Source organism: Corticium candelabrum, chromosome 17 (assembly GCF_963422355.1).
Source record: "Corticium candelabrum chromosome 17, ooCorCand1.1, whole genome shotgun sequence".
In the NCBI taxonomy this organism is placed as follows: Eukaryota; Metazoa; Porifera; class Homoscleromorpha; order Homosclerophorida; family Plakinidae; genus Corticium; species Corticium candelabrum.
In genome coordinates, this window is record NC_085101.1 from 4,557,197 (window position 1) to 4,580,214 (window position 23,018).

At 41.6% G+C, this 23,018-nt stretch overlaps 2 protein-coding genes across 2 annotated transcripts; both read right to left on the reverse strand.

Annotated features, from left to right (window-relative positions):
* Positions 1–1,081: 1,081 nt before the first annotated feature.
* On the reverse strand, positions 1,082–17,177 carry LOC134192886 (E3 ubiquitin-protein ligase HECW1-like). The gene is made up of 28 exons (XM_062661641.1): positions 16,982–17,177; positions 16,287–16,397; positions 16,103–16,218; positions 15,802–15,868; positions 15,585–15,748; positions 12,608–12,756; positions 12,445–12,545; positions 11,675–12,109; positions 11,276–11,371; positions 11,164–11,218; positions 10,783–11,098; positions 9,230–9,312; positions 9,061–9,166; positions 8,733–8,999; positions 8,438–8,486; positions 7,633–7,723; positions 7,487–7,570; positions 6,782–6,849; positions 6,603–6,717; positions 6,433–6,546; positions 6,221–6,373; positions 6,054–6,152; positions 4,174–4,306; positions 2,271–2,417; positions 2,096–2,210; positions 1,718–1,803; positions 1,540–1,652; positions 1,082–1,390 (listed from the first exon to the last, which is right to left on the reverse strand). The coding sequence occupies exons 1-28, from the start codon at positions 17,175–17,177 to the stop codon at positions 1,276–1,278; spliced, it is 3,744 nt and encodes a 1,247-aa protein (XP_062517625.1). The 3' UTR covers positions 1,082–1,275.
* A 2,447-nt stretch (positions 17,178–19,624) lies between these two features.
* Positions 19,625–22,931, reverse strand: LOC134192954 (bone morphogenetic protein 7-like). The gene is made up of 2 exons (XM_062661710.1): positions 21,755–22,931; positions 19,625–20,873 (listed from the first exon to the last, which is right to left on the reverse strand). The coding sequence occupies exons 1-2, from the start codon at positions 22,122–22,124 to the stop codon at positions 19,921–19,923; spliced, it is 1,323 nt and encodes a 440-aa protein (XP_062517694.1). The 5' UTR covers positions 22,125–22,931; the 3' UTR covers positions 19,625–19,920.
* Between the last annotated feature and the right edge of the window lie 87 nt (positions 22,932–23,018).

Consider the following 23,018-nt stretch of genomic DNA (forward strand, 5'->3'; position numbering starts at 1 on the left):
TCTATACGTGTTAATATTATAAGCTCACCGTGTTAAGTATGATTATCAGATACGACGAACCCGTAGATGGTTATTTACAGCATTAGGTCAGATGAAAGAATTGGATTTGGTGTGTCTGGATAATTGCTAATTGCTTAATGACTCTAACAGTAACTGTAAGGTAATTGTCTGCATAATAATTATGTCCTTGTTCATAACTAAATCGACTGTATCGCAGACAATCATGTGTAATGCAGTTGCTGCAAAGCACTGGGAATTCTGTAGCTGCTGATGGTGTGGGAGCTGGACAATGAGATGTGTTTAGTCTTATTGATATAATAGTCTAGCTCTATCGATGCTACATGCTACTGTTGCTATACTACCGAAAACCCATTGAATCCAATACCTCATACAACACAGTGAAAACATCCACCCATTCTCATGTCATCAGTCCAGTCATTGTCATATAATTTTTGGAATTAATGAGGTATTAATGTGAGTGTTAATAGAATAGGGTGGATGTGCAATCTCGATTCCCGGTAATCCCCAGGGGTAGCGGAGTGACTTACAAGTTGGGGGCTGGAGCATGAAACAGCATCAGAGATATGAACTACGAGGGTACTGTTTCCTTACAAAATAGAAGTTGTACTCAAAGTTAGGGGTGCCAAGCCCCCTCATCGCCCCTGATCCTACTGCATACATGCATGTGCTTACTCTGTGTAAGCATAGGTTTTCCTGCATCAAACATGTTTCCTTGCTCAACTGTGGTTTTTCAATCTGCGCATGTTTTCACTACCTCTGACCACGTGACACAAGCAATGCCTCCGACAACATTATCACCAACCCAGCCGACAATGCTGTAGAAATTTAGGCAAAATAAGTTCAAAACCAACAGACACCAAGATGCATAGCAACCAAACAAAAAGGCATAAAATAAAAACTAGAAAAGGCTATAGAAAACGAAGTTGTGGTGATAGTCCAGATTGTTAATGATCATTTAAAGTGTTGAGGTATGCTTTGCTTCTAAAGTTTGAATTTTGCCATCAAGTAGAATGACCCTATAGGCTATACACACACCTTTCAATACGAAAGCTGTAAAACGTTTTGTTAACTGAGCAACGACTTTGCTCATCTTGTCTTGTACTGAACATAAAAAAATAATACTTGACAACATTAGCTGCAAAAATGTCCTATCAAGTATGCAAACTGTAAAAGTATTAGACAACTATAATGGCCATAAAACGTATTTAATCTATTCGAATTATATCAGTCTCAGTGACTGCACTTCAAAAACCGTCATTCCATACCGAAGCCTGTACTGGCCAGTTCTATAGCGAGAGATACCTTAGTCTTCAGTTGATCGAAAGTCTTATATGCTGGTAGGTCTAGTCTGTTGAAACAGGTGTGTGCCCTACAGCGAAACAGAAAAGAAACGTACAGAAGGAACACCACGAGAGTGGCATCTATTGTTCCACATAGTGTTTTAAATTAATTACATAATTTCAGGTCTGTGTATATAAAGGCGAGGATACTATCCGACATAGTGTTACAGTAGGGTACCTTGGAAAGTCATTGGATGATCCCCATCTCTCGATGCAGAACCTCGTTTGTCCGTTACTGCCTCTCAAAGCTTTAAATCCTTCGTATGGTACACTAGATGTCCCTGTCACAAACTTATACGGTACAACAGAAATTTACCATCGACATGGTTGATCGTTGTATGTAACGTTTATTTCACCTGCAGCAATCGAAGTTGTTGTTCGTTTTCAAATTGCTTGAGAGCTTGCCAAAACCATTTGATCACACGATGATTGTTGTGATAACCTAAAAAGTCATGCCAGCGATGAAAAAATCAAGTGTGATTGCGACATTTTACATGCCTCTGTGTGTGTGTGTGTGTGTGTGCGTGTGTGTGTGTGTGTGTGTGTGTGTGTGTGTGTGCGCGCGCGTGCGCGTGCGCACGTGTCTGTGTGCGCGTGTCTGTGTGTGCATGTCTGTGTGTGCGTGTCTGTGTGTGCGTGTGTCTGTGTGTGCGTGTGTCTGTGTCTCTGTGTGTGTGTGTGCCTGTGTGTGTGTGTGTGTGTGCACGCATGAGCGCTTAATCCCAGCACGATACCTGATTTGTATTGCGTATTGGCTCTCCAGTCTTGCAGGTCAATCTCAGCTGTGCCAGCAATGACCAACTCAATTTCTTGGGCATCAAACATTGCAACTAAATCCGGTTGAACAACCTAGCAGAAACATTTCAACTCACTAGACACACTCGGAGCACAGCACAACTTCATAGTAACCTCATAAAAGCCTTTCACTACGCACTGTCTCTGTTCACTGACACCACGATCCAGTCGCCACTGTACCATTAGATCAACATACTCCAATTTGTTGTCTTCACTCAAATAGATGTCATCTCCACCTGGCTTGAGGTCTCGTGTAGTAATCTATTGCAAAACATCAACGTGATTTTGTGGAACGCTGCCTGCCTGACCAAGTTGTCTGTCTGTCTGTCTGTCTGTCTGTCTGTCTGTTCATTGACTGTTATTGTTATGCATACATAAAGTTAGCGATTGTTATTGGTAGAGTAAGAGTTCAAATATAACAATCTGTCTGTCTGTGTCTGTCTGCTGTCTCTGTCGGTGTGTTGGTCAGACTGTCCAAGCTTACGATCAATAAAAAAGTTTACCAAGTCACAACACTGACAAAAGTCGTTTGTTTTCCTTCTACATAAATTTGCAGAATTGTCATCGGATGCTCATATGCAATATGGTGCAAGCGGGACAAATCTGACTGGATAGAAAACTGACTTGTTTCATAGATATCATAGAAGAAATTTTAATGTTAGAAATAGTATATGTAGTGATCAGATAGTATCTAGTGGTTCATTCTTAGTTTCTGCGCCACATCTGTATGTGATGGCAGGGGCCACAGATACGCCCATGCCTTTATGGAAGAATAAAACACTGTCTGTGTGTCTGTCGGAATACCTGATAACCATGTGTCTAACTGTAACTTATTTGTGAAATGCCGCCTGCCTGACCAAGCTGTCTGTCTGTCTCTGTCTATCCCTGTCTGTCTATCTGTCTGTCTGTCCCTCCGTCTGTCTGTCTGTCCCTCCGTCTGTCTGTCTGTATCTGTCAGAATACTTGATAACCAAGTGTCTAACTGCAAGTTGATTTGTGAAATGCCACCTGCCTGACCAAGCTGTCTGTCTGTCTCTGTCTGTCTGTCTGCCTGCCTGCCTGCCTGCCCGTCTGTCTGTCTGTCTGTCTGTCTGTCTGTCAGACTGTCCGTCTGTTTGTGTCTGTCAGAATACCTGATAACCATGTGTCTAACTGCAACTTGATTTGCAAAATGCCGCCTGCCTGACCAAGTTGTCTGTCTGTCTTTGTCTGTCTGTCTGTCTGTGTCTGTATGCCTGTTTGTCTGTCAAAAATATTCATATATTTTTATACATCAAAGCTAATACATATGTCACAACTACAACAACAGATACACAAATGCATAACAAGTAGAATTAAAAAGCTACAATTGCAAACTACAAACAAAAGGGAAGACTCTACAGCTAAGTACAACACACTAGGCCACAAGGGCAAAGTAAAACTGCGATATTCCCACATGCTGAAGTCACCAGATGGATGATAAGATGATGACGACAGAATCTGGAGAAGACACACTAGGCCACAAAGGCAAGGCAAAGCTGCAATAATCCCGGAAGCTGACGTCAGTCTGTCTGCCTGCCTGCCTGCCTACCTGCCTGCCTGCCTACCTGCCTGCCTGCCTGTCTTTCTGTCTGTCTTTCTGTCTGTCTGTCATATATTTTCAAACATTGAACTACTAGACACCATCTAAGCAAAGCAACTAAATACTACCCAAGCCAATAGGGCTTGGTTCTACCTACAGCTAGTTATGTTTATGTAGCTGTCTCTTGAAACAATCTTCTTTATTTTTCTGTCAATCACTCTAGCAGTTGATCATTGTAGACACACAGAAAACACAGATCTCCAGTATGTCTTGAAGGTTGATACAGTTGGCTTTCTGTCTTTTTGTCTCTTGATAGCTGTGACAGTTTCTTCAAATAGTCTTCAGCTTTCTCTCCCCAACAGCCAAAATGTCTGTCTGTCTGTCTGTCTGTCTGTCTGTCAGAATACCTGATAAACATGTGTCTAACTGCACTGCACCAGTTCATCATCTAATCACCTGGCCAAAGACTTCCTCTTCAACAGTAAAAGTGAGGTCATCCAACACATCAGTGACATCATTCTCTATTATCCATGACATGCTACGATGAAATTCTTCATCCAAAGACTCCAAGTCACTCAATGAACAATTCCTACACAACACCAAGAACAACAACAATTAGACAGACATTGTTGTGTATATACACCGTCTGCATGTGTGCTTGGAATAAAATTCTGGTGTAAAGTTAGATATCAAGATGCACTCCCAAGTTCACTACACACAGCCTCAGAGTCATTACTAACTACCTGTTTAACACAGGATTTGCAAAAAATAGTTAATTCATTCATTCATTGCCTGCTACTCGTGTACGAGTTCACGACTTCTCTACTGATTAGAATTCAACCATCGCTTGTGTGCTTGTTCATGTACATAGACCAATACGAGAATGACAGGTGACGCATACATATTGACTTGTAATTACTCCTTGAGCCATTTGCTGTGCCGTCGTTCTTCTAATTTTTTCATTCCCTCATCCTCAAACTTATTCAGACCAGATGACACTTTCTTCCTCCAAATCAAACGATCAGACGCCAGTGACTCCCAATTGTCTGGATTGATGCCTACATTCTGCAGATGATGACACAGCATGTCTTTATATCTTTGGTAGCCCTCTGTCATTCATTCTTGTGACATGACCGACCCATTGTAGTTGTTGCTTTGTTATCATACATTCAATCCCTGTCATACCAGATCGTTTCAGAACCTCACTATTTGACACTCTTTCACTCCAATGAATTCACAAGATATGATGCAGACTATGAAGATGGAATTTTTCAAGTTCAAGCGACCATGATTGTGACCCATATAAACGAGTTGTAAGAATGACTGCCTTGTATACTTTAATTTAGTTTTTATTTTGATACCTCTTTGACTCCACAGCCTCTTTTGAAGGGCACCATATGAGCTGTTTGCTTTTTGCAAGCATGTAGCAATGTCATTAGTTACGATGCAATCATCAGAGATGACACTACCGAGATAAGAAAATTTAGATACTTTCTTTAGTGCTTCTCCAGAAACAAAGATATCATTAGCTGTTGTTTCTGCTGCTGGAGCAGGTTGAAACAAACATTCTGTCTTTTATATCAATTTGTAAGCCAAAGCTGACAGGGATTGAATGTATGATAACAAAACAACTAAAATGGGTCGGTCATGTTAGAAAATAGTTACACACACACACACACACACACACACACACACACACACACACACACACACACACACACACACATGCACGCGCGCATGCACACACACACACACACACACACACACACAATCCTAAATGTCAGGAGCTGCCTCTCAGAGGTCACGCCCCCATCTGTTAAGCTGGGCCCTGTGCGCTACTCAGGGAACTCTGGGACTGCACTAGCAAACTCCCAACTGTGGTGTGAGCACCCGAAGTCTCACCAGGACCTCAGTGGCTTAGGACCCCAGTCAATAACCAGGTACTCATTTATACTCTAAGTCGAGAGAAGCAAGTGTGTGTTAGTTTATTGCTTAAGAAAATTATGCCATAGCTCGCTATCACTGTGACTTGAACTTGCAACCCTTCAAGGTCCCAGATGTAAACACTCCATAAGATGACTATCTAAACAAATGAGCTATCGCAACACACACACACACACACACACACACACACACACACACACACACACACACACACACACACACACACACATGCATGCATGCACGCGCGCGTGCACACACACGTGCACGCATGCACACACACACACACACACACACACACACACACACACACACACACACACACACACACACACACACACATAGCAAACTGCCCCAACAGACAGACAAACAAAAGCAAGAAACACAATCCCTACCGTTTCAAAAGAGTCTTGTAAAATGGGCGAGTAAAAAATGCATCCAGCAGAAATCGATGAATAAGGCAAAGGCCAAGTATTCGACCAGCAAACAGAAACCTGTACAGCAAAACAGAGTTAAGTCTATACCCATCAATATACTCCCTATAGGTTAACTGCCTTCCAACCATGTAAGGCTATTGTCGACAAATGATGACATCGGACTGATTTGTACAGTGTAGCAATCATTTGCCGAGTACTCAAATAATCCATAATACGGATTGAACAGTTCACGTGAGATCAGAAAGAAAAACTCACGTGAAGGTCCACCAAAGTCAAGTCTACAACAAGTCAATTGACATCGAGAGAGCAAATTTACGTTCACAGTTTGTATACAAACCCTTCTTCGTTGTCAAACTTTACTTCTAGTTTGTTGCGTTTCAGTTTGTACTTTGTTAAGCTCATGATGGTATTCAAAGAATCTTCTAAGAGATGATCACGTCGAACACTTAAGCTTGACAAGAGAGCATGGATCAGACCACTTATTCGTGTCCTTTCTAGTTACCTTACAGGATCTTTCCTGGGCCCTTTCCACATCCTACTGATTCGATCTGGCGGTAAAATGTCCGTAACTTGGCTTCAAAGTCCCGCTTGTATGGTGCAGGAACTCTCGTTAATGTTCCACCTTTAGACAAATGTGTGTACAGTGAAATAGCCAAATGTTAACACTGAACGAACAAATTACTTACTGCCTGAAGATGGCGGCAACGTTACTTGTACATTGGGAACGTACGATGCAATGTCGTTTTCAAGAGTACTGATAATACAAACAAGCAAGATACAATGAAAACAGTCAAGTTAGCACAAAGTGACACTGCCTTGTACACATAAACTTATGAGGTATACAACACACAATTGAGCTACAACCAATTGAGCAAAGAAAATATTATGTCATCATGCAAACAGGCCACACAGACACATAAACGCTGCGACATAAACAGAGGAACAATTACACTTACACAAGTACAAACTTACGTAGTAAAAAATAATGTGCATTCGATTTTCTAAAGTTCGTAGAAAGTAGTGAGTCAAGAGATGCACTTAACTATTACCATTCTGGTCCATTAATTCCAATTATAAATAAGAATGTATGGAAGGTGTACACAACACACTCAATACATTAGTGATTCCTGAGCAATTTCCATGGTACCTCTACCCCATGCAGACTAAGCATACAAATGTGCAATGTCTTTCCACACTCCAAAGCACCTGATTTCAGACATTCAGCCTTTTCAAATAAACATACAGACTGACAGACAGTAAGACCAACAGAAAGACGGCAACAGTCACCACCACAGTAAAATACAATGACAACAAACAAACAGACAGACCTATGGCTAACTAACTAACGCACAAAATAACAACAACTTCATCATCCAACACAACCAACGTGCCTCAGAAGCATGACAAAATCAATGTCATTTGCCATATCTGCCAAAGCAACTTCGCCTTGTGTAGCAACATCTTCGGCTTTATTCCTAAACATCAGTGTCACCTCAAAAGCAGCTTCCCACAGAACATCAGCACACATTACACATACAAGATATCTCGTGAAATGCCAGGCTGCTTCCTCTGCAACACATTTTGAATGTTGGGCTGCTTGAAGAATGCAATAACTTGCTCATTGTACGCTAACATGAACGAAGAAACACAATCAATGAGTCACAAGGTATATCAGTAAACCTAACAAAAATTGTATTTCTCAAAAATTTTATATGTGATTACAACTCTTGACAATTAAGTTCGTATCATAATGTCTCTGTGAAAGTATGCTTGCTGCATTTACCTTTCACTTCAAAAAGTCTAACAAATCCTGGTGCACATTACATAGAGCTTAATTTGACTTGAAAATCTGGTCCACTTTGCTCATAACGAGAGAAAGACTTTCATAGGTACCATTAACCTCAAGCTGTATGGCAAATTGCATTACAAACACTTTTGCACAAGGAGTATGATACAAAGCTCTGAAGGTATCACTGGTGTCCTTGGCTTCTCCCTCCTCTTTTCATATATAAATGTGTTATCTCATGTAACACTCTTCTACGTAGTCTGATTGCATCAGGAACTATGTGTGCTTGATCTCTTCTTTACACTGTGACTTGCTCAGAAATTATTCGAACCTCCAACACAGACCAACACTTAGAAGAGATCGTTGCCGTCGGTAACACTGCGTATTGAATGGACTGCTACCAGTAGACATGCATTCACATAAAGAATCTGAAGATGTATAGGCACACACAAGACAGTTGTGGTTTGTGACTAGAACATCCAAATAAACTACACACTAAGACTACTGACTACCTACAACGTAAATATATTACAAAATTATTTAACTGCTCACTCACTCTGTTGTTGAACTTCTTGACGGTTAGATAATGACACGTCCTCAGACTCCTAAATTTAATAACAAAGTCAAAACAGAATAATTTTATTGATGTCCTGTATCTCTGGCACTGCGTATATATAGTCAATCACAAACACCAGTTTATTAAAATCGCTACTTCATCCTCTGTTCACTGTTTTAGTGCTATCTCTGCTGATGACATAATACAAATAACCATAAAGTGTGACTCCCTGTCTGACTGCTTTGTCTATCATCTGCTTGACAATGTGTTGTGTGCCACTTAACACAGCACATACCTGACGCTGAGTCTCTACATGGTCCCTGGCCCTTGTCCTTGTTGTAGCCATCTCTAACCAACTCTGCGTGTCAGCAGAACTCGATAGTATGGTGCGTTGTCTCTGAGCTCGCCTCGTTTGATTTACTCGTCTAAATACGTGTCCTCCGGACATAAGAGCCGATTCAGTCATTACACGATTCCTCCCCGGTAATGTCTCCACTTCAATTAGCGGCAACCGAGGATCAATGAAAGTCGTAGTTCTACTGTTATGATCCACATAAAAATCCTAGACAACAAAAACGACTAATTTTATTACTACATACAAAATGCAAGACAAAGAAATTTGCCCTTCTTGCTCTCGTATCAGTCTTCTTCTCCCATCCTGGAGGTAAGTCAACTGTCTTGTCAGCAAAGAGATTTAAGAATCCAGTCAGCAACCTATCATGTTGATGTCTAAATGCCAAAATACCAATTCATCTAAATCAAAAGTTTTGTAAAACAAGATGCCGACAGTACTCAGTAAATAAGGTTGCGGATCTTCTGATGCTGGCAATAGCTTCCCTCAAAACATGACTTGATTGATATGATCTCCATGCTTCCTATAAATCTTACTGTTAGTCTAAAGTTCGTGTCTGAATGATATACTAATGGTAGCTACAAGTCTACATATACTAGTTCATTACATCTTCAAGTTACACAATCTAATATAAAAGACACTACATAGCTACAGTATATTTGTTTAAATTCAGTAAATTCTTCACAATAACAGTCATTTCTATCCTAATTTTATCGTATTTACTCAATTGCCAAACTATCTTGGGAGGTTGTCATGGTAATTTGGTAGCAACTAAGAAACGTGCTTCTAACGTGTCTGTTTCAACATTTCAATGATATCATAACTATGATTTCACGTTAGTCACAAGAAACACTTTTTGAGCACATTTGTAATAACATCCACAAGTTTACAATAACCACAATTTTAGACAAAATACTCAATGCATTAATAACTACATGCTTAGTAAACACTTTGTGGCTTGATCCTAAGACACAGAACTACTAGAACTACAAATCACATTATCTACATTAACCCTGATTGGTGACCTGCCTGCTTGTTTAAATCACACACCCAGTAACGAGTCTATTGCCTATGATTAGTCAACGATCAACAGAACCAGAATCAGCATCACCATAATAAACAGTTACTTTTATGGCATCAATTTGAAATATCCCAAATTAGCAGTCACTATCTCCGCTCCGATCTGCCCCTTGACTGTACAACCCAATAATAAGCAGCCACCTACATATTAGCAGCTGGTCACATCCAGATGACACAAAACATCACGAACACTTCTGCAATGAAATAGAGTCTTAAGCATGCATCTGTCAATCACAACTAGACATATCATTTCTTTGTTATGGCAATACATAGGTCTTATGATGCTTACGTACTGCCATATTCTGTGAGGGCACCACCATTCTGGCTTCGCCCAAAGGGCTTCCTTACGTTAACATCCATAATTTCTCGACTAATTAACACACATTCCAACACGACAAACAAGTACAATGTCTACACTAATAACCCTAAATAAACTATCAATACACTAACAAAACATCCTGAAAATCCTAGACTCACATGCATGCCTTCCCTCATATACATGTTACACAGCTGCATTACTCTTATAGCCAAATTATCAACCTCGCTCCAACTAATTCAGATTGTTAGAAACAAAACAGCTATTAATCTGCTTAAGCAATTATTCATTCAAGTCTTGTACAATAGTCTCTGTCTGCACTTACTAAAGGAGGCTATACTGTGGACTACATTGGTGACCACAGCTGTTCCAAAAGTTTTCATTGCTATTACACGCTTATGACATCATGCTGTCCAGTATGACAGCTATGCCATTAATAAACAGAATGACATGCGATTCTCTTAGGGTATGGTACTGCAAGTGTACCTTATGTAACCAGAAGTAATTATCATCATGTTTTGAAACCACTAGAGAGGCCAGGCAATCACCCTGTCATGAGGGAATTATCACTTACATAACAATATAAAATTTCTATACCTCATGACTTCTGACACAACTCAGAAAGTCTGTTCGAGTGAGAAACTGAACAGCTGGAATGTTCTTGATGTTGTGAGGCAAAAGCACGTGTGATGGTAATTCATGACCCCGTCTGCCACGAGACCTTCCATTGGAGGTATGAACGTGACTGCTACGATCACCTGCATCAGAGTCATCTACAGACAGGGCAGCAGCAGCAGCAGCAGCAGCAGCAGCAGCAGCAGTAGCTGCGGAGGAAGGAGATGAAGAGGAATCTACTGTTTCTGCATCAGTTTCTCGACTTCGCCTACTTAAACGTCGTCGTACACTTTGATACCTATTTACAAGCAGATTTCATTACCAAAACAAACTGCTACAAAGTTCTCAGTAAAGATAAAGCACCTGCTGTTGAGTTGTTGTCGTCTCTGTTCTGTTGCTTCTTCGTGATTTGCTCTTGCTATTACCATATTCAAAAATTTTTGGAACAATTTCGACAATCAGTGTGTTACTTCACCTCCAACAGTTGGTTGTGGTCTTGTCCATTGAGTGTGATGACTGAAATGGTTGATGTAGAACACACGACCATACTGGTCACGCTTCATTTCCCAATCTGTGTAGACAGTCAATCAATAAAGACAAATAAATAACATTTTCAAGGGTACGGACAAATATGATACCCAGTACCACATACGTGACAAATAAGACACACTAAGTGATAAAACACAAACAATACAACTATAAACAGACAAACATATTGACAAACAATATGACAGATGAACAAATAAATTAACAGAAAATGGGGAAAAGTGTCAAAAGTAGGCAAACATAATCCAGCTGTTCACTGTTACTACCACAAACTTGTAACTGTAGTCAATCAATACAAACCATACACTGTCATTTCAACTCTACTTACTGTTGGGTAATGGATCTTCATCAGCAAGAGGATCAACCTCCCAGCTATGTTGGCGTTCAGCTGATGGTCGAAGAGCAGCCTCTGGAGGAGCAGGAGGAGCAGGTGGTACCATGTCCATAGAAATAAACCATGATGTACCACCAACAGTTTCCCTTGGCTCGGTTTGCGGTCTCTCATGGTCATCGGATACAGCAGAAGCAGGCAGCTCAACTCTACTGTGATCTTCAGACTCAACATTTTCAGAGACTACAACTACCGGAACAGCAGATACACTTTCACATGTCTCGGGAGAAACTTGTGATGCTGAAGCTTCCACGATGTCGTCGGTCCCAACAGAACTAGCTGTTTGATCTACAACAATGGATTCTACTGACGTCTCAGCTGCTTGAGTTTCCTGATTCGCTGGTCGAAGTGCCTCCGCATTTCTTAATAATTCTGCAAAAAAAGGCAATATAGAGTTCTCTGCCATGCCAATTTCTAAGAACGATTAGAAAACAAACCACACAAAAAACACCAAGTGACGTACACGTGCCATGTATTAATTAATTAACCAACATACTCAATATATTAAGTCATAACAACAAATCATTACATCACCAAGGCTGACCATAATATGTACTAATAATCTCACATACACTTTCTAACTCAAGACTCGGTAACAGTAAATATACTGTAACCTCCTTACTGACTATAATAACTACAAAAAATTTTGCTAATTTTTAAATTAAACTTAATTCAACTATCAGTTTTGAATTCAATTACCGACCAACCTAGCTCTCTGTTTATGTCCATTTCTGTAGTGATAGCAAATGAGAGCATCCCGGACACGCGATCATTTGGAGTCCTCATTCCCAGTGGTCGAGTAACCTCACTACAACATCCAATCAGAGTCAGCTCACTACTCATAATCATCGCCATTTAATGAAAACCGACTTTCTTCCTGGCTGCTCCAAGAAAGGGCGAATATTAACCGAGACTTTACCTAGAAAGTGATTATGACTAAATCTCAGTATTCTGCTGGTGCGTTTATCTCGAACAGTAAACTCTAGACGATCTGATGGAGTCACCTCCACGTGAAACTTCTATAACAACCACAACACCATCACAAATTTACTACTAGTCACTTGCTCTAATGTATACGATCCATTTCTCATTCATTTAAAAGCCGTGATTTAGTCACCAAAAGCAATTAATTTATTTGCTGAAAATAAATGTCTATATCAGTGTAACAATAGAAGTACTACTCATGAATGACAGAAACAACGAAACAGATAATTCCTGTCTAAGTATCTAGACTTTAATTACTTACGTCATGTCAACACCTGCACTTGCTTCCACACTCCAGTGTTGTCTCAAGGAGTAGACCACCATGGCCAGTGACTCAAATTGCTATTATAAAAGTAAGTAACTAAAAGCTCTTTATTGCATGTCTAGCAAATTGTTGTCTAGCTTATCAATATCTCTGTCTCTTGCTTTTTGCAAACTTACAAAATTGTTCATTTATTGAATTAGTGTTAAAGGAGCCTACGAAGCCTATTCAAGGAACGAAGGCTGCCTTAAGATTAAGTAAGTTTGATCAATTAGAGGGATACCAGATGTCTAGACTCTAGACTAAATAATTGAACACACCACGGCGAGACAAATGAAACAGACCCCGTGGGCTCACCAGTTGCAAGGCTGCATGACACAGCATTCCAGAATCCAAAGTGATCGAGATCTACAAAACCAATAAGTTTCCAACTTTGCATAGAAAAATTAATAGAACGACCACGCCTTTTTGAAATCAAATTCTATAACTCGATCTTAGACTTTAGCGTTCTTCTAAGATTATATGCAGCCATCAATTAAACTTCATACCGAGTCGTTAGTAGCAATGCCATTGCCTACAGTTTCATTTCATCCTCACTATCTAATTTTCTATGAACCTAAACCAAGACGACTATCGTATACAGTCGCTGCAAAACATAGCTATTGACTCTAGAGCTGCTGTGTCTATGGTATACGCAATGGTACAGGTACACAATGGTACAGGTACACAATGGTACAGGTACACAATGGTACAGATACACAATGGTACAGATACACAACGGTACATGTACACAATGGTACAGATGCACAATGGTACAGTCACACTGACGTGTCAGGAAATTATTCCACAGTATGAACTCCAACTATAGTTTCGTAATTCTGGCATAGCTCAGTTGACATCAGAAACAATTAAGCATTCAAGTTTCTTGTAGAGACGATATTATGTCTCTACACAATGCCAATCTATTTCTCCACACACAACATACTTGAATTCAATAAATTCAACTGACGGAAGTTCAACCACACACCCTGCTAACGCAACTACGTCAGGTAGTGTCACAGGATCTCTTAGGAGATCAAATGTATCTCACCCACCATTTCTCATAAAAATAGAACTATGTAAATTACCCACAAAACCAGCATACAGTACTATAGAATTTCAATAATGTGAGTATCTTAGCAACTATAGATGCTACTAAGCCTCTTTATAACCACATGGTACATACAATAAAATAGGTATAGACCCAAAATCTTAATTAATGTCAAACTTCAAACCTGCAGTCTCTTTCATGCACAACTTCGAAACAGTCTTCACACAACCCCATCTGACATGTCAACTTACTGACAAACACATGGACAGTGTGTGCATCACCACTTTTAGTACCAGGAACAATCCTCACAAAGACATGCCGTCCTGTACACACTCATAAAACTTCTTAGACCACAATTTTTGCAGCAAAAGGAGAATCGAGTCACTACACATGCAGAAATGTATGACAAATTGGGATACTAGGTAAATTACTCCCTGCATCACTATGGTAATGTCAAAACCGTAGAAGCCAATTCTGTAAATAACTCAGTCGTAGATACATATCATTTCACCCCTTCACTTCCCACCCATGCATCCTCCCACACTCTCATCCCAATACAATATCATATTTCCATCAACAATGTATTCCTTTGCATCATTGCCTCAACAATTTACATCCTTGAGTGTCACTGACTCATCAAGTCAGATATTTAGCCAGCTGGGATAACACTTGGAAACCATTCAACACAGTGTGCTTCATTGCAAATGAATACAAGTGCATGTTCAATTTGCCAGCTTCCATTAATGAAAGGATAAACATACCAAAGCCGAATTATCAAAATATGGACTACTTAGTATCCACTTCAGCTGACAACCTTAATAAGATCATATAGTATGTAGAGTGATCATTACCAAGAAACACACAAGAAATGCTCAACATCCAAGAAGCAAGGCGATCTATAGATATGTGCTTGTTGTAAACAAAAAGAGAATATAAGTAACGTTATACAGCAGTGAAGTACCATGCATATGTATGTCTTGTCCTCATACACATCCATGTATATCCTCATATGCATGCATGTACATCCTGATACATGCATGTATACACAACAGGATACCTGAACTGCATCCTAGACTGTAAATATGAAAACATTTGGTCAACACCATTTTCATTACAGCTAATGTTTAAATATCATGCAAGTTTAATTGCATGCTTCTACAATAATGTAGTCATGTACGGTAGTCGTGGTGGGAAGTCGTATTGCATGCATCCACAATAATACAGAATATATATAGGAAGATACCTAGCAGCCATATCTACTACAACTATGCAACAGCTCTTGAATTACCAATTCTGCAGCTGTTGAATCTGTCAATAACAAGGCATTAGAAGCCTAAACAGAGAACTCTCTACAGCTAGTTCCACATGCAGATATCAATCCTATAGTAAACCAGTCAAGTGTAAACTCTACTGTCCGTGTCCTCATATAATAAAAGCATTAAATTAAATATCTTAAACATTTTGTGATTTTTCCATCAACAATTTAACATGTCTGCAGTATAAGTACTCACATCTCGTAACCAAAACGGATTTACAGTGCCTTTCCGTTTGCTTGTTTTGTACTCAACTCGATGGTGATCGCGAAGTAGGTGCCCAACACCAGGCAAGACCTTCAGAATCAACACAGGGTCAGGGGAACCAATCATTGGCTTGCGAAGATCATTAGCATAAAAGCCTGCAGTGACCAAAGAGTTTCACGTTTGTATGACAAAACTACAACGTCCTTACTTGAAACTTGGATGCTGATGGGCACACTGGTGTCTTCCACCTCGTCCCATCTGCCACTGAGAACACTCTATAGATCGGCAAATCTGCTTATAAATGCATTGCAGATGTAGGAAGACAAACACACAACTAAGAAAGAGAATAGCCACAGTGTGCGGTTCAAATTCCAAATGCGTGTACTAATCTCAGATGATATATACAAAATGCACACAGACAAACACAACAATATACATGATGCAAATCGAGAATGCAAACTTACAGACACAAAACAAAGCAGCTGAGATTAACACTTTGTACATCTGACCTGAAACATGCTTGAACCACTTGTAGATTGAAATAATTCTATTTGCTCGCTTTTAAGCATAATCTCACCGGATACCCCGGACACATACTGGAATAAACATTTCCGACATCCTTCAGCTTGAACAGTGACATAAAAGGTGAATACGTGAAACAATGGAAACGCTTGTCAAGTTGCTCAATACTACCGTTTGTCCTGATAATATACTCTTCTTTTATGGTCCATGCTATAGTTCCTTGACGAGTGCCATTTACACCACGTGTTTTATAATCCAAGAAAGAGTTAATATGTGTATCTCCTATGACAAACTGCTTATCAGACTAAAACTACAAACAGTGGAATAAAGCAACAAAAACCATCTGACAACTAGACGAGTGAATTAACCGACCAACTGACTGACAGGACGACTGACAGACAACCCACCACCCAACTCACCGAATAACCCACCAACCAACTCACTGAATAACCCACCGACCAACTTGCTGACTCCCAACCCACCAACCCACCAACCCACCAATCCACCTACCAGGTTGCTGACCCACTGACCCACAGACCAATTAACCCACCAACCCACCCATCAATCCACCGACTCACCCATCAATCCACCCACCCACCCACCAACCAACCCACCGACCCACCCATCGACCCACTGACCTACAGACACTAATAAAAGCAGGCAAATTATGCTTAAAAATTATGCTTTAAAACATACGAACAGGCAAATACACAAACAAAATACAGGCAAAAACAGGGAGAGAAAAAGAAAGACAACTAGGCAAAAATCAAGTAGACAGACAGACCAGCTGATACACACTCATTATCAACTGGCAAATTACACGACAGAGACAAGAGCTTTACACTAATCGCTTCCTTCTCACTTACCGACGTCGAAAAGACCAATCCAGTCACCGGCGGAGCAGGGACTTGCAAGCTGCCAGTCCACAGCAACAGCCTCGCCCACGCGAGCGGAAGCATGAGACACCCTCAAGTGAGACCTCACCAGAGAGCCTTCATCACTAATCTGGTCTAAGTCTGTCTCACTGTAAGAATGTTGTCTACTCAGAGGCGAACGAAACATTACTCGCTTACAATTAATACATCGACTAGATGCAATTGACTTGGCCTCGTATTCCAGACGTTTCAACAGAGCCGTGCCGTGTAAAGCTACGTATACGTGTACCAGCAACCTATCGAATTGATTGCAACGCAAAGATAATCGTCAGACGTATGATACCTATCTAGAAGTAACTGTACGCTTGCGACCGCTGTCTGTTCAGGGTAAGCGGTGTTTTGTCATCGGTACCGTACACGCGGTCACAAGAAATTGGGTGTGAACAGTAAAAAAAAGACGATAGAAAAAGCATGACTCTGAGTCCAGCTAAGCTGTCGCAATACGTAAGAGCTAACAAAAGTTGCTATCTACTTAAGAGACATTTAGCGTAACTACTCTATTTAACTACTCTCTAATTAGATATAGTCAAAGTTGAGAGTAACAGATAACGAAACGATCCAGCGTGCACAATTTCTAGTGACCAATCTACACTAATTTTTGATAAATTCCTCCTACTGACACAATAACGCTAGAGCTATTACAGGAAAAGCAATTAAAATAAGAGGTTAATTAGACCATGTGCTCTTGCGGTCGCCTATCCAGTGATATGTGCACATGTGAGCGAAGGGCTCACAACTGGTCACCACACAACTCGGAGAAGTGAAAACCAGAAGAAGCGGATTCCGACAGCTCGCAAGTCGTGTACGCTACCGTTCCTGTTATTGCGGTCTCAAGGGGCTTCTTGCAAGCGCGAAGGTGTACGTCACAGTTGTTTTAGTCTGAGTGTCGCTATAGCAGCACACGGTGTACCTAAAATAATATTAATTGATCGGCAACGTGAGTCATTCAATCCACAAAAACTATCTGCATGTGTGCATGCTACCAGTCAATCCGGTCATTTCTTTCCAGACAAGACGTTGAGAAAAAGCGAATTAGGTGAGAAAAACTGAATGTTACTGTTCAAATTTTGTCATGCTGTTTCTACACGTAAACCATTATCTATCCATTTCGGTGTTGCGACGTATTGCTTCACTGGACTCTGGCTTAGACCGTCATTGAAAATGGAACTTTCACCAAAATGCGTCATTGCCCACTATAGTGATTGCATGTCTAGAGTAATGCGCAATCGACCTAATTTACTTATGGTACAGTTAGTGACAAATTAGAAGAGTACTTACCGAATAATGCGTCTGTCCACACGGATATCATTCTTGCGATTGCACTCACATCAATTAATTAATATTGTTTTCCAAAAGATTTTGGTCCAGCGCACCAACAAGGTCGTCCGACATTAAATTTGGTTGCCAACATTCTTGTCTGTCAACCGACTAGAGCAACCGTCCGACAACATGCGACCGCGTTATCCTAAAGCAGCAGTAGGAAGCGATTCTGACGCATCAAAACGGCGCACGCGCAGCCATACGCATGCCACCTTCATTTCTGTTATTATTGATTAATAATGAAAACGCAATGCAAGCAAATGCATATCTAAACAGCTATTGTTACTCGTTCTGATCACCGCATACGTATATGCATGCACGCAATTCGAACTACAGTTACCTTAATTAGGAGAAAAATACGACAATTGTTTTTGAAAGAGCAACTGCATTACACGTGCAGTAAGCGATACATCATTCAATGAAGTACCGCGTTGATATCAAAGCAACTACACAAAGTGTAGAAAATTCGGGTGCATGATTACACGTACAACCACAGGGTGAATCAACAATTTCAATCAACTAAGAGCGAGTTCATTAATGATTCTTGTGTATAATGGTTATGTTGAATCTAATCGAATCGATTCGTACTAGTCTCAACAGGCCCAGATCACTTATGTAAAATGCAATAGTTCTCGTCACATGTGTAGAAACTCTTTGTTTTCACCAGGAACTGAAATAGACTCAAACCGTAGAAAGTATAGATGAGAGTTATGTCGTTAGCTAACAGATTATCACCACTCATTCACCCTTGTCGATCATTCGATTGTCTTTCGAAAACATCCGTACCGTGTACCTATCACAATACAATCATAACAAATACACACGAGCACACCGTTCACTGAGTTCGGATGCTGCCCGTACGTCCGTCTTGATCAACATGTCAACAAGACCGCGGAATTTCAAGAGCCCACACGAGGTACGTGCACCTCTGGGCAGCATGATAGAACACATAGCAATGCTGATAGCCTCCAAATTCGGTTACAAGTTACAGACTTATTACATTGACACCTGCATCTCGCCTGAATGCCCACAATTGCACATATTTACATCTGAATCGTCAATATGCAGTCTAAAGGCAAACAGCCTGAGGCGTTGGCTTGAGGTCCACTCTTCTCTCGAGCTCGTTTCCTCCTTCCTTCTCAACCGGTATCACCGGCATGGTCGACGGTCCAGTCATCGACCGACTCGTCTAGTGTATACGCTGGCTTGTCGAGGTGTACGAAAATGTGGACGTGCTGCCATGTAGACTTGGTTTTGACACCGTCTTATATTGAAAATATGCCAGTATATTGCAATAAATTGTAGGTCATACGCTTGTCTTACAGTAAAAAATCCGACTCTAAAGATCGGTTCGTTATATCCCACTACAATACATAATGATATGCCTGCCTACTATCTCTGTCTCTGGTTCTCGTCTACTTTAATTAAAGCAAACCCGAAAGCATCCGACTCTGTATATTACTATCAATTTGTCTGGCCGCATGGAAACTGTACAGTTCCCAGAGGTCTGTCACACTTCTCTCTGTCTACAATACCATTCATCTCCATGGCTATCGACAGCCACATGCAGTAACAATCATGTCATCATATCGTTGGTATACGACTTCATTAGTTTCCTTGTAGTAAAGAATCATCAAGTCATTGAACGACCAGGGTGAGCACACGACTCTCGGTGTGTCCTCTGGATACATGTGATGTAGAAGAGCCTGCACGTGGGCATGATTTGTCTTGTTGACCGAGCCAGAATGAGAAAATGGAAACTTGCATTCCCCGCGGCAAGCATATGCTTGGTACGTCTTGGGTGCTATGATCCATGAGTTCCAACCAAACTCTCTAAATGTTACATTCATTTCTCTTCTGTGGCATATTCTCTTCTGTTGCTTCGACATTAGCGATTCAGGAGATGATGAAGAACTGGGCAGAGCCGAGCCAGCAAACAGGGTTTGATTCAGTGAGCCGAAATCGTCGTCTGCGGATGCTCGACGTTTCCTTGTCTCTGACAGTTGAGCCACCAGATCGGCTATTCTCTCCCTCCTCTCGTGAGTCTGTCTCCTGAATCGACGTCTCTTGCTGTGGGTGTACACGACCAACAATGGCTGCTCTCTCTGGCTCACGTGGTACGTGCTCAATCCGATATCTCGAGGACTCAGCTGATTCGTGTCGTTTCCCACCGCGTGGACTTTAACCAGAAAGTTGACAGTACCTCCTCTGCTTACAATCATGTTATTCTTGCCTTTTCGTCGAACATTGAAGTGCAGCCATTGCGGACGGTTTCTGCCTTGCAGTGAGAGTGTTCTCCTCTGTGTCAGTTCTGCGTCCTTCTCGTCGTCCCTCGTGTACTGATAGACGGATACAACAAACTCGGTTCCCAGATTGCGATTCGCTGCCTCGGACGGTTTCCATAGCATCGTGAGTTTCGCCTGCAAGACGACGTCAGACGGATTGATGTTAGCAGACAGAAAAGTGAACCTCTGCGTCAATAAGGATCTCATCATGTGCTGACCTAGAGAACAGACTGTCAAGTTGCATTTTAAGAAATCCATTATTAATTCATGTTGACGAGACGTGTCCCTGTTTACCCCCACTCGTTAGGAGAATCGATGAAAGATCAGATAATACAATTGCTACGAATTGAGTGAACAAACACGTTCTATGGGTTTGATTGATTGATGACGGAACAGTCAATGTCAGCTCAATTAGATGGCCTCACACACCGTCACAGAGACAACCACTTTTATAGCTATTTAAAAAGTATGTCCCCTCCCTCGTCTCAGACACACCTGCCTTACTTCCACTTCCACTCATCCACCAAACTAAACCGCAATCTCGTTAGCCCGCACCAGTCCTGCTTCCCAGGCGAGCAGAGCTACAGCACGGAGAAAACACATGCTATATATGAAGGAAGTGCTCTCGCGGTGGCCGCGCGATCTCTTCATGACAAACTTGGTTAGGATGGTGACTTTCATCATCTTTCCTCGGATTCTCATCTAGCAAGCTAACTCGTGTCAATTCTCTAACGAGATTATGACTATTCAGACTAAAGGAACGCTAACTGAGCTTGAGTTCTCTGAACGGTTACACGTGGGGTGCATGCACAGTATTAAATAAACGAAATTTTTCAATAGAAATCGCGAGGCGCAGTTTGAACGGTCACAAGACTGGTGTCACGTATGAACCTCTGGGGTGAATATAAAACAGCCTAAGGTGTTGTAGAGATGCGATATCGCAATCGACTTTAGCATTCACTTGACGCATGAATAAATACCCTCCTCGCTCTACGGAAGTTGAGAGTACAATGCACTAAATGGCAGCACAACACAAACACACACACAGAGAACGAGAGACACGTGCACGACGGTGTATGCACCAAACTGAGACGCTAACCTCGTTGTGCAAGGAATCCTCTGATGCTGGTAGCTTTCAGAGTCGTCTTATCGGCCGTCAGTACCGGCCACTCGTCGTCCAGGTCGGATACATCCGCCGAGAAGCGACTATAGAGGTTCATCATGTAAGCCGGAACGACGTTATGATGATGGTGGGTGAGCTGTGGTGGTTCGTTGATTCCAAGCAGCATGAGCAGCTCCTGCTGCAGCTCCAGCTTCTGCTCCTCGATTTCGTTGTCGAGATGGGCATGCTGGAATGCGTCACGCACTTGTATCGTCGACGTTCTCGCCAAACAAGCAGCACATATGGCAAAAACAAGTGCATACGATCTCATCATCGTCACGAGTAGTCCGTAGCTCAATCTGTGCATACCTCCAACCAGAAGTGGGCAAACTGGAATGCTGCGATGACCACTTCGTTCGCTTCTCTTATAGTCGACCAGTAACAGCCAGGCGCATGTAATTTGCCCGGAAATTTGATTCCGCGATGCAAATTTCGCCGACGGGTTCGAGACGAGCTTACGCGACCGCGCGGCGCTTCAGCAATCGACTGCCAATAAATGAACACAAACCAGCATCTGGGAATGACTCGATTTGAGCAGTTAAGAATTCACTAACGTCGCTCGGCGGGAGCGAAACTTCTTGGGCAAAGAGGATTACGGACTACCAATTTAATAAGCCACAACTAACATAGCAGGACCTACACACTTTGGCAATGCAATATCGTTGGACCAGTACGGTTGCGGGTCTAAATTGGATACTACAGCTGACACAAAGGATGCGCTGTCTACTACAGGCGTCTGTGCTATCCTTAGCATACCGTAAGCTTACACCTACGCTCACGCTGCCTTACTATCACAACCAGTCTGCTACACGCAGCAAGACACAACAGCCCACCGGTCTCTCGGTGACGCAACGTCTTTTTCAGTCAACAGACGAGAGCACCAGTGTCCGCAAGACGCGCATGAGCAACGAGACGGGGCGGTACATACCAATCGCAGCATACCGACTACATACACGCATACCCTGTTTTTCGCATACCGCACAAATTTCACCTCCCACAAATTAAACCAAGGAACCGCTCATCATCGTCCATATGCTGCACATATGTCACCCTTAGACAATAAAGTGCAGTTCCTGAAATCAGAGAAGCACTGAAAAGGGGATGTCACAACAAACGCGTCTGCCAAACGAACGCCGCATCCCTTCTCAAACCCCGTCAGATGCAATTTTTAAGCATTTACATCCCAACACGCACTTACACT